Source organism: Myodes glareolus, chromosome 4 (assembly GCF_982192425.1).
Source record: "Myodes glareolus chromosome 4, mMyoGla1.1, whole genome shotgun sequence".
NCBI classification, from domain to species: domain Eukaryota; kingdom Metazoa; phylum Chordata; class Mammalia; order Rodentia; family Cricetidae; genus Myodes; species Myodes glareolus.
Window position 1 is genome coordinate 84,057,367 of NC_142029.1, and position 12,892 is coordinate 84,070,258.

Below are 12,892 nucleotides of genomic sequence, written 5' to 3' on the forward strand. Positions count from 1 at the left end.
CATTTCTGTATTGGTCAGTGGTTTCTACTAAAAGGACACTAGATAATTGGTAGGTAAAATCAAATACAAGTACTAAAAGAAATAATTGCTGGTTTGTCAAAAACAAACATGCCTAGAAATGGCAACTGCTGCAGATGTGTATAAAGCTACAAAAGTAATCAGATTTAACCAATGCCGAATGAGCACGGCAGTGAAGGTATGTCCACATACCGAGCTGCCTCTCAGTAGAGGCTCAGGAGATCGTCAGCAGCAAGGCTTTGAAATCACTGACTTCTCTATACCACCAAGTGAAAATGCAGCTGGGGGTCTAGTTTGTTCCAAAGGGCTGCCTCCCCGAATACATTTCCATCCCTTTGGTCCAAGGGAAAGGGAAGTGGAACCTTAGCTTGTAGTGCAGAAATGGTCCAGCAGGCAGAATGCTCCTGTGAAGGGTATGAGGGGCGTGTCCCGTAGGAGCCTTCTTACCTTAGTTTTCTCAATTTTGTTTAAAATTGATCTACGATGCCAGTAGCAAAAGACAAGTGGTTTTGCTACAAAATGAACATGCAAAGAATTTCAGTAAAAATAAACATAGAAATCTGAGTGCTTTCTAGACACTGGAAATTTTTCAATTAAAAAAAAAGGTGCTTTTTTCATTTTATAACCACAAAGTCTGGCTCAAATTAACCTCACTATAAATTCAGTTTTGATGGAAGCAGAAGACTCCCAACCCATGAAAATAAAGGTAATTTCCCTTATTTTCAGTGGTAAACTGGGTGTGGATTGGGTTGATGTTGGGCTGGAAATGTGAATGAAGCACATGTGTTCACAGGCAGAGCGACATTGTTATTGTGTACAGTTACCACAGGGCAAGCAGTGATGTGTACTGGATGTGCCTTTGTTATGTATGGATAGTTCACTTCTGTCCTGTGCCACATCTGGAGATAAGTTTCTACAACATGTGCTGGTAGAAAGTAAAAAATTCCTGGCAGAAGTCAAGAAAGTTATAGGGCAGGTGTTTTGGAGGTAAGAGGGTTGAGTGTAAGGTAAATTTTTGTCCTGTTTTTGTTCAGGTCAGTAGCAAACAAAACCAGCATGACGGCGCTCGTTTTAATAGAAAATGATTCGGCTGAAAAACAATCTGAGACGGCTGTTTTAACATTTTTCTTACTGTCCAAGGTTCGGTCACCCCGTGTTTACCCAGTAAACACACCTCGTCCACAGTCTCCCAAAACCAGAGCTACAGACCGCAGTGAATCACCCTGGCCAAGAAAATCCATCTTCAAAGTGATTACTAGGTTCTTGATGTTTTCAGCCCCTTTCTCCCTTGTGACAAAGATCCTTAAAACCATAGACACCCAGTTCTCATTCATGAACTGGATGAAGTGGAAGAGACCCTCCCTCCCCATCTTTAGAGTTGTGTACAGCTGTAGCCCTCTAGATAGTATTAGAGGTGTTAGGTTGGTTGGATTCTTTTGATTTTGTCTCACTTGGGAGTTGGTGGGCACTGCTTGTAAAAGCTGCAAGGATCCACAAATGCCAGCCAGAGTCCAGAGAAGATGGGTGGAGATGGAGAATTGACCATTTGAGGAGAGACATTAGGACATTCGAAAACAACCACACAAACACCCAGAGAAGCCACTGTTGTAACACCCTGACCTTTCTACTGTGCCTGCTTCCTAAGCTTAGGGACTGACTAACTGCCTGTCAAAGGATTTCCCAGCCAGTTTTGGGGAAACTGGCATAAAAGGAGATTGCTCTATAAATAGTTGAATCCAAGATGTGGAGGGAGGAGGGTTGTCAAATGACAAACCTGCAAAAGGTTTGGAGAGTAAACAAGTGGGTGTTAATTTTTTGTTAAAAGACAAACCAGCAAACCTAGAGATAGAGAGGGGGCAGAGGTGGGATGGGGTGGGGGATGATGACTCAAAAAGTCATTCCTAGACGCGATACAGGCAATTATTGGTTGCTGAGAAAGAATTGGTCTTTTCCAGGGATAAAGCCTCTGATAGACTAGCCACTCCCAAGAGGTCAGCCCTAAGCATACATGAGCAACACAAAATGACCTCAGTGCGTTGTATTCATAAGTGTGTGTGTATATATACATACATATGCATACACACACACACACAAAATACATGAAATTCTCAAAAAAATTTAAAAAGCCATCAAATAAGAGAAACAAAAACTACAGCCATTAAAACAGAAAGTGCAGTTGTGAACTCCAAAAGGGAAAGACTCTAAGATGGCGGACTGTGGGGAAGAGGCCGGTCTGAGACTCCTTACCGTGTGATCGCAGTGCTAGAGTCCGCAAAGTACGAAGTGAAGACATCAGCGGTTGTCACAGGTCCACGGGGAGAGGGAGAGTTGAATTTGGGAACAGGAGAACTGTTTAGGGAAGGAGACTCGGTGACCTGTAATGGTGGACACACAACAGGCGTTGGTGACCTGTGATGGTAGACACACAACAGGCGTTTGTCAAAAAGCATTTACTAAAGCAGCGGAGTAAAAGGAGGCAGGTGGGAACTACACCTGCTCACATTTCTTGAGCAAGCCTCCACATAACTATGGAGTCATAGCCTGCCCAACCTTCTAGAAGCTGAGAATAGTCACGAGTCAAAATGCATTAAACACACTTCACCTAACAAAACCTCGTGACTTAGCCACACAGCCCATGGTGCCCACGGCTATCCTGATCATGGACTGAATGGAATCGTGAGATAGTTTGCTGCTGATGGCCAGCACCCTTGGGTAGGACTGCTTTCCAAGACTTAACGGCTAAGAAAATGAGAATTAAGGTGTTACCTTCTCTCACCGTACGGTTTACTTTCTGCCTTTGTGTAAGGTGACTGCAATAGTGCCCTTCACGGAGTGTGCCTTCAGTGATCTCTGTGACCTGTGAAAAGTAAGATTGTACTTGCACACAATACAATACACAATACAATATGGTTTTCCACATATACATGTCCACCTACCCGTTTATCTGCACGTGTGAACCTGCAGTTTATGCTTGAGGTGAACTTACCTCAGACATCCGCATCTGCAGCAGCTGCCCTGCAGCACCTGTGCACAGCGGGTCAGCATCCCCATGCTAGTCTTCCAAGTGCACACCTCTGTCTTCCTGCTGCCTCAAGTTCTAACAAGCGTAATGACTGTTCTAAAATATCCACGATTACAAAGGCTGGATGAGGGTCCAGCCCAGGGCAAGTCGCTGATAGCAAAGACAGCAGCAGATCCCAAACATGGTAGAAATAGCAAACACAAGGGAGAATCCTGGAGACAGAGCTGCTCTGGTCAGCAGTCCCCAAGGACCTGTTGGAGGCCACATGCAATAGGGAATATGGGCTTGGAGGCCGGCAACACAGCCCAGCCATGCAAGGAGCAGAACTGATCCCGTAATAGTGTCCTGTGATCTCTGCACAATACCACTCTTAAAAAGGAAAGACAGAAAAGCATAGGTTTGGAAGCCAGACACATCTGGGCTTAAATTCTTGCTCTATTAGCGTCTAGGTGCAAAAGTTTGACCTCTGAGCCTCCATTTTCCTTTGTATAGAAAGTACCTCTGACTTGAGACTCTCAGGAACTGTCCCTTCTGAAACAACCATGGTGACAAGCACACATAGGCACAGGAGCTCGTGATCAGGTCGCAGGCATTAGGGACACCATGCAGTACATGCTGGGACGATGCTGTGGGTTTTCTAACTGAACCAGTAAGCAGGGTTGCCCAGAGTCCTCATCCCAGAATGCACCTGTTCTGCTCCCTGATGGACTGAATCGAGGCTTTGGGGGTGGTGGTTATCAGCACCAGCTTTGACTATGGCCTCTGACCTTTGTAATTTTCACAGCACACGTCGGAGCTGAGGCTGTTGAGTCTGTCCTAGTGTCTGTAAGGGGCTCATCTCAGAGGCCAGCTCTTATCTCAGCCTGAAGCCCTCGTCTCCTTTGCTGTGCTATGGCCTTAGACACTAACATCGTTTGGCCAGAGAAATGCCTGGTCAGATAAGTTAATTTTGTAAACTAAGCCCAGAACTCATCCTATCTTGGTTTTTGGTTGTTGTTATGGTCTGGTTGTCTTTTTTCCTCCATTAAAAGACTCATTTTGGGCTAGAAAAATGGTTCAGCAGTTAAGAGCACTGGCTGCTCTTCCAGAGGACCCAGGTTCAATTCCCTGCACCCACATTGCAGCTCACACCTGTCTGTAACTCCAGTTCCAGGGGATCCGATATCCTCACACAGATATACATACAGGCAAAACATCAATGCACATAAAATACAAATAAATAAATCTTTAAAAAAATACCCATTGTATCCAGGCACAGAGGCGCACACCTGTAACACCAGCGCTTGGGAGGTGGAGGCAATGGGATTGTTTCAAGCTTGAAGCTAGCTCAAGCTCCACAGCAAGTTCCAGGGCATCCTGAGCTCTGGAGTAAACAACTAATATGCCAAGAAAAAAGCAATTTGAATTTAAATTTCCCCAGTGTAGGGTGTATTTTATACGTAGAAAGGCTGTGAGATTGCTTCCTATTCTTTTATTATGTGTATGTGGTATGGGAAGGGTTCTGTATTCATGGGGTCAGAGGGATAGGACCCTCGGGAGCTGGAGTTACAGGTGGCTGTGAGCTGCAGCCCAGGTGCTGGTGGCTGAACAGTAAGATCAGTATGTGCTCCTAGCCAGCACCATCTTTCCACCTCCTCTTCTGATTGCCACAAATGTGTCTTTGCATATAGGGAAGGGATAAGCATGTTTTATCTGTGCACAGTTTGTAAGGGACACATCCTCTTGGCGTCTTGGAACTGATGATGTTGAGCACATGAGAGCTCAGGGCATCATCTGGTGACATCATTCATGATGGCGTGTCCTTCATTGTGAAATACGTAACAGAATTTACCATCTTAACTACTGTCAAGTTCAGTGACATTAAGTAAAATCATATAATAGGAATAGTCATCATCTCCAGGAATGTTTTATTATCCCAAACTAAACCTTACACACTAAACAATAACTCTCTCTATGGTCCCTGGTAACCACAGTTACGATTTCTGTCTCTGTAGGTCTGACTGCTCTAGCATCTCATTTAGTGGAGTTACACAGTGCTTACTTTGGCATCTGGCTTTTTCACTAAGTGTAATGTCCTCAGAGTTCAGTCATATTGTAGTATTAGAATTACATTCCCTTTTAAGGCTAAGTAATGCTCCATTTATGTGTATCTACTTATCAGTTCATACATCACCGGACAGAGGAATGACTTTCCACCTTTTGACTATTACAAATTCAGCTCCTATGAGTGCGGATGTAAAGATATTTGCTTATGTTTGTAACCCCCAGTAGTCAACTGTTGGATAAAACAGTGATTCTGTGGGCTGGAGAGACGGCTCAGAGGTTAAGAGCATTGACTGCTCTTCCAGAGGACCCGGGTTCAATTCTCAGCACCCACACGACAACTCACAATTGTCTGTATCTCCAGTTCTAGGGGATCTGACACCCTGACACAGATATACACACAGGCAAAACACCAATGTACATTAAATAAGTAAATAGATCTTTTAAAAAATGATGAATCTGTGTTTTTTTTTTTTTTTTTGGTTTGGTTTTTGTTTTTTAAGACAGGGTTTCTCTGTAGCTTTGGAGCCTTCCCTGGAATTAGCTCTTGTAGATCAGGCTGGCCTAAAACTCAGAGATCCACCTGACTTTACCTCCCAAGTGTTAGGATTAAAGGTGTGCACCACCACCCAGCTGTGATTTTGTGGTTTTAAGACCAGTCATTCCATTTATCACAGTGTTTATCACAGTGACCATAACATTTTATATTCTTACCAGCAATATACAAGGGTTCCAGTTTCTTTTTTTGTTTGTTTGTTTGTTTTGTTTTTGTTTTGTTTTGTTTTTTTGAGACAGGGTTTCTCTGTAGTTTTTGGAGCCTGTCCTGGAACTACCTCTTGTAGACCAGGCTGGCCTCGAACTCACAAAGATCCGCCTGCCTCTGCCTCCTGAGTGCTTGGATTAAAGGCATATGCCACCACCACCCGGCCCAAGGGTTCCAGTTTCTATACATCATTGCCAACACATGGTCATTAAACAATCCACTGCCCTAATGTGTTAGGGGTCCACAATTCCCTTTTTATCTCCCCAGTGGTCAGTGATGCTGAACACATCACATGCTCTTGGAGAAATGTCTATTGATATCCTCTGTCAATTTTTGAACTGGGTTGTTTTTATTTGTTAAGAGTTATTTATTCAGGATTATTTCTTGTTATTAATTTAAGTCGCTATTAAAACAATAGGTTCATTATAACATTTTCATATATGTATATCATTGATATAGCATTTTCATATATGTGTATCACTGAATGTTGCTCACATTTGCCCACTATGACCTTCAACCCTTGCACCCTGCCCTGTTTCCCTCCCTCCTCTCTGTAGTGGGATTAGTCCCTTGAGCGCCGGCAGAGTAACTCCATCTTGCAGTAAGATGCTATTTAAATGTTCTGCGTGCCTTCTTAGAACTGGTCAGTGTTTGCTGAGCTCAGCAAACCTCAGCAAAGGAAAAGGCAGCATCCCCATGGGCGCTAACCTTCCTAGATCTGCTTTGTCTGTGGCTTGTTGCCTGAGCCAGCGGTCACCTCCCCCGACTTAACACTAGGTAGCACTCTGAGCCCGAGTTTGTACCAGTTCTGATGCCAACTAAACCATACGGAATCGGAGCTCAGTGAGTGAGGCTTGGCCGTTTGGTGAGCCTGTGAGTCCCCTACGGTCCTCTAAGTGACCCCAATGAACTCATTCATCACGCCAAGGTGAAACTGGCAGACTCTCTCTTAGGTCTCCCTGTGGTTGTTTGAGGTAAATAGATGCTTCTTGACGTTTTTCCAGGAAAGTCCCATGTCCCTCAGAAAGTCTCCTGTCTGTTTCATGCACACGTATGCACACGTGAAATGAATTCTCTGCACTAATCCCACAGCTGCAGGGGTCGAAAGTCTCTTATCCTGTCCTGTGGACTGCCTCTTTGTAGACAGTGTCCTTTAATTTCATCAAGTTTTAGTTTTGATGAAGTCCAGTTTATCTAGATTTCCTTAGTTGACTATGTTTAAGTGTTGTCTACAAGAGACCATTGCCAAGCCCAACTTTGTAGAGTACTTCTCTGAGTTTGCTAGGAGTCTTAGAATTTTGGGTATTATGTGGAGTCTCGCTCACCCATTTTGGGTTCATATGGTGCTAGTGGTGCAGCTTCGTTTTTTTTAGTAGATTCATACCCAGCCTGGCATGGTGAGTTGAAAATTGACAGATCCATCGCCCTGGGGATTCTTTCCAGGGCTGTCTGCAGTCGTTACCTTAGGAGCCCACTCACCTATCTTAGTATAAAGGTAAATGCACACGGGGTATCCTGAAGCTTCTACCACACAGCACAGCTGACTTTGACCAAGTGAAGGTGTGTGCAAATGTGCGGTGCTTGGACAGCTACGACTGTCCATTTTATGGGCACGGCAATGGACACGTGGGTGATTGCCACTCCCTGCTTGCAGGGAGGGATGCTGTTGTGAGTATTTGGGTTCATCATGCAATCCCAAGCTTTCACTTACTTGGGTAGCTGACTAGGAAGGGAACTGCTGGGCCATACAAACTTTAAGAAACTGTCCACACCACTTTCTACTTACAACAGCAACGAACTGTGTGTTCCTGTATCCTACGGACTTTAAAGGAATAAATCACAGCAGCGGTAGTATGTTAATTGGTATTTTGACTTTTCAATCCTTTAATGGATTACAGTGTCAAGTATTTTTCATGTGCTTAGTAGCTGTTTGTGTATTTCCTTGGTGAAATGTCCACACATTAGTTCAGTTGTTTTCTATTTCTGAGTTGGTCTCAACTTCAGTTGAACAAGTTCATATAGATATATATATGCATATACATATACATTCATTCATACATTCATACACACGTTTTTCAAGACAGGTTTTCACTGTGTAACAGACTTGTCTGTCCTGTAACTCCCAGAGATCCACCTGCCTCTGCTTCCCAAGTGCTGGAATTAAAGGTGTGCAATACCACCACTCCAGTAAGTTCTTGTATGTTTTATGCCATCTGGCAGATATTTATTTGATTTGCAGGTTATTTTTTCTTGTGCCTGGTATTTCATTTTTACCAGTGGGAATTTGTCATTTGCATACAGTCTGGTATACCAAGTGTTTTACTGATTATGCTTTCCTATTCTGCCTTTGCCTAATCCAACGGCATGAAGACTTTCTCCGAAGAGACATACTTTACTTCGCACATTCACAGGCATCTTGAGTTACTTTTATGTATGGAACGAATAAATTCATCTTCTTGCATGTGGATGTTGGATTGTCACAGCACCCTTTTTAGACTGCTGATTAGGGTCCCGTGTCTCGAGCCCGTACCATCTTTATGCCAACACCAGGCTGCCTGTGTTATGGTAGTCTTACTGTAAGCTGGAGGTCAGACTATGTACGGCCTTCAATGTGCTGTTTCATCATTGCTTTCTATTCCAGGTCCTTTGTGTCCCCAGAGGTGTGCTATAGAACCCTGACAATTGCTACAACACCTGCCGGGACTTACTGGGATGGCATGAGTCTACAGGCAATCTGAAGAGAGGTGGCATCTTAATGTTCTATTTTCCTAACCCTTCAACACAGCAACCCCTGCACTTAGGTGGTGCTCTGTCTTTACTTAGGGTTCGCTGTGTAGGTCTGTATCAGTTACCTTCTATGGCTGTGATTAGAACACTGCAGCCAAGGTAACACACAGAAGGAAGGGTTTATTTGGCTTAGAGTAATGGTTTGCCCGGCTGATGGTTCCAGAGGTTTTAGAGTCCAGCATGGCAACAAGCTGTAGACATATTGTCAGGGACACAGCTCAGAGCTCACATCTTGATCCACCAGCAGGAGATGGAGAACACACTGGGAAGGGCACAAATCTTTAAAAACCTCAAAGTCCCCTCCCAGTGCCACATCTCCTCCAACAAGGCCACCCCCACCCTGATCCTTCCCAAATAGTTCCACCAATTTCTGACCAAATGTTTGAACACATAAGCCTACGGGGCCACTCTCATCCAGACCACCACAGGTCTCACTACTTTTCATGGTTTCTTTTCACTACCTCTGTGTGTTTTGAGATGTGTTACGAATGGTGTGTTATTTTAAAAGTTTCTTTATCCAGCAGTTTCCGATATATGGAAATATACTTTATTTTTAATATTAACCCTCTATCTTGTAGGATTGATAAAGTACCAGCTGGTCTTCTATACTGCACTCTCTTCAGTATTTCTAGATAAACCTATGTAGAATTGAAAGCTTGACATAAGTTCAGCTATTTGGGGGTGGACTGTCATTGAAAATATATTTCTATACAAATTCAGTCAATAGATATGGAACTATTTGAATTATCTTTAATGAAACTAATTTTCCATATTACTCTTCAGATTTTTTTTTTTGAAAACAGGGTGCCTTGTAGCCTAGGCTAACCTCATTGTAGCTGAAGATATTCTTGAACTTTTGATCTTCCTGTCTGTATTTCTTCGTAGGGGCTGTAACTATAGGTTCACATAACCATCCCTGGTTCTATGCAGTGCTGAGGACAGAACCAGGGCATCTTGCAGGCTAGGCAGGCACTTGATGCACGAGCTGCATCTCCAGCCCCTTACATGACCCTTCTTTGGTAGTTTTGGTCCTTCAAATAGTTTGTCTATTTAATTTGAACTATGCCAAATCTCCTATCACCCTGTTGTAATATTGGTAGGAATGTCACCTAACCTTTATGTTGTTGATGTTGCTAATTCCTGTCATTTTTCTCCCCCTTAATTAACAGTATTTTTTGGACACAGGGTGTCATCTCAGCCTGGGTCTTACTGATGCAGCGAGATTATGTGGCCAGCAAACCCCAGAGGTCTTCCTGTTTCTGCTTTTCCTGCAGTAGGACTATAGGAGCCTGCCACCAAGGCCAGATTTTTTAAAGACTTATTTTAAAGTGTGTGTGTGTGTGTGTGTGTGTGTGTGTGTGTGTGTGTCTTTGTGCGTCTGCGCACACTGAAAGCAGAGGTCAACCATTGCTTCAGTTTGTCCATTTCTCATTGTTTTCAAGTAAGAAGAAGGGAATCTAGCACTGGCTGTTCTAGTGTAGCCAGAAACCTCAGGAAAGCTTAAAAACTGATTCATCCACAGTTCTCCCAAAGATTGGCTCACTCCTAAGGTAACTCCCCGTCACTGCCGTCCCTGCACAGCCCACATCAGAAGGCTTCTGGAACCCTGATCCTCAGACCTGCCGTAGCACATTACAGCTGACATAATCATTTCAGTGTTGAAATGCATATAATTTCATAATATTTTGGGGAAAATATTACTTCTGACACACTGATAATAAATTTATCCTCACGTACAAAATAATGATTAACACAAAACCATGGAAAAGTTCTTAGGGTCACCCGTTTTTGAACGCCTTTGATCACAAGTCCAGACACACAGCAATGAAGATCTCATCCACACCTCTAAACATTCCATTCTTCGTGTACTCACTGTGGTGGGCGCCGGTGTTGTTTCTCTCTACCAGGCTGATCTCGCACTGGACTGAACTGGCCCTCTGAAAATGGCCCTTCCTGCATCAAAGAGGAGAGAAAAACATGGGAACGGGGTAATTGGAAAACACGCCAGAAGAATCAGAAAGAAAATGAAGCTTGAGTATTTGGAAGCTCATTCTCTTTCTAGAACTGCCTAGAATTGTAGGGATGCCCTAATGTTGTACCCTCATTTAAGCACCCCACCAGCAGAGGCCACAGTGACACTCGGGGAGCTGCTGAGCGTACGGCATGGCACAGATGCTGCTGGGGTGCTGCAGAGCCTACGGCGTGGCACAGATGCTGCTAGGGGTGCTGCTGAGCCCACGGCGTGGTACAGATGCTGCTGGGGTGCTGCTGAGCCTACGGCGTGGCACAGATGCTGCTTGGGGGGCTGCTGAGCCCATGGCGTGGCACAGATGCTGCTTGGGGGGCTGCTGAGCCCACGGCGTGGCACAGATGCTGCCTCAGCTGTTTCTGGAACACAGATCACTTCCCACCATCGTGGACCCTTTGTGTACCATGGGTGGCTTTAGTGAACAATTCTGATTCATGACATTAAAATGCAATCAACTTAGGGTCATCTGACTATAACCTTACATAGAACTGCTCTAAATATTAAATGAAAATTGAAATGTAAAAGTGGTTTATTTTTTTCAATATGCCAAACCTAACTTACACTAGTAAAAATGAATTCACATCATCTAGCCATAGCAACATGACATTTTCTAGAAGCACACCAACCTCTACCCTAAAATGCCAATTCTAGCAGATGTTCTAGCATTGGGGTTTGGGGGCACTGTGGACCTCATTCAAGTGGCATCATTTCCTAAGTTATGGAAAATCCAAAAGGCCCTCAGGTCAAAGCACTTTCAGCTACCGGTGGGTTCAGTCAAAAGAATTATTTGTTTTCATTCTTTTTTCAATTATTAAATATTTCTTCCTCCCTTTCTTTTCCTCCTTCTCTGTCATGGTGTATGTGTGTGTGTGCATGTGTATATGTGTGTATGTGTACATGTGTATGTATGTGTGTGTGTTTATGTGTGTGAGTGTGCATGTTGTGTGTGTTTGCTCATGTGGAGACCTGAGGAGGATGTCAGTGTCCTTCTCTATCATTCCCTACCTAACTCGCTTGAGACACGGTCTTTTTTTAAAGTTCTTTTAAAATTGATTTTTATTGAGTTCTACATTTTCCACTACTTCCCTTCCTGCCTCTCCCCTCCCCTTCAACCCTCTCTCATGGTCCCCATGCTCCCAATTTATTCAGGAGATCGTGTCTTTTTCTACTTCCCATGTAGATTAGATCCATGTATGTCTCTCATTGTTGTCTAGGTTCTCTGTGATTTGGGGACTGGTTTTCTTTCCTTTATGTTTAAAAACCACTTGTGAGTGAGTACATATGATAATTGTCTTTCTGGGTCTGGGTTACCTCACTCAATGTGAAGTTTTCTAGCTCCATCCATTTGCCTGCAAATTTCAAGATGTCGTTTTTTTTTTTTCTCCTGTGTAGTACTCTATTGTGTAAATGTGCCACATTTTCTTTATCTATTCTTTGGTCGAGGGTCATTTAGGTTGTTTCCAGGTTCTGGCTATGACAAACAATGCTGCTATGAACATAGCTGAGCACATGTCCTTGTGGCACGATTGAGCATATCCAAAAGTGGTATTGCTGGGTCTTGAGAAAGGTTGCTTCCTAACTTTCTGAGAATTTGCCATACTGATATCCAAGGGGGTTGTACCAGCTTGCATTCCTACCAGCAATGCAGAAGTGTTCCCTTTTCCCCACAACCTTCCCAGCATAAGTTGTCATCAGTGTTTTTGATCTTGGCCATTCTTACAGGTGTAAGATGGAATCTCAGAGTTGTTTTGATTTGCATTTCTCTGATGACTAAGGCTGTTGATCATTTCCTTAAGTGTCTTTCAGTCATTTTAGATTCCTCTGTTGAGAGTTCTCTGTTTAGGTCTATACCCCATTTTTTATTGGATTATTTGTTCTTTTGATGACCAATTTCTTAAGTTTTTTGTATATTTTGGAGATCAGACCTCTGTCTGAGTGGGGTTAGTGAAGATCTTTTCCCATTCTGTAGGCTGTCGTTTTGTCTTGTTGAGCATGTCCTTTGCTTTACAGAAGCTTTTCAGTTTCAGGAAGTCCCATTTATTAACTGCTTCTCTCAGTGTCTGTGCTACTGGGGGTTATATTTAGGAAGTGTTCTCCTGTACCAATGAGTTCAAGTGTACTTCCCACTTTCTCTACTATGAGGTTCAGTGTGACTGGATTTTGAGGTCTTTGATTCATTTGGACTTGACTTTTGTGCATGGTGATAGATATAGGTCTATTTTTATTCTTC

At 43.4% G+C, this 12,892-nt stretch overlaps 1 protein-coding gene across 4 annotated transcripts in view; it reads right to left on the reverse strand.

Annotated features, from left to right (window-relative positions):
- Nrg4 (neuregulin 4) overlaps positions 1 to 12,892 on the reverse strand; it is a 73,951-nt gene that overhangs the window by 4,467 nt on the left and 56,592 nt on the right. For all 4 annotated transcript variants that reach the window (XM_085688781.2, XM_048417147.3, XM_048417148.3 and 1 more), the window contains 3 exons: positions 10,507 to 10,586; positions 2,785 to 2,875; positions 2,266 to 2,393 (listed from right to left, as the gene is read on the reverse strand). In XM_085688781.2, the coding sequence (XP_085544907.1) occupies positions 2,859 to 2,875; positions 10,507 to 10,586 (97 nt within the window). In that variant the 3' untranslated portion in view covers positions 2,266 to 2,393; positions 2,785 to 2,858. The remainder of the gene's footprint in view (positions 1 to 2,265; positions 2,394 to 2,784; positions 2,876 to 10,506; positions 10,587 to 12,892) is intronic.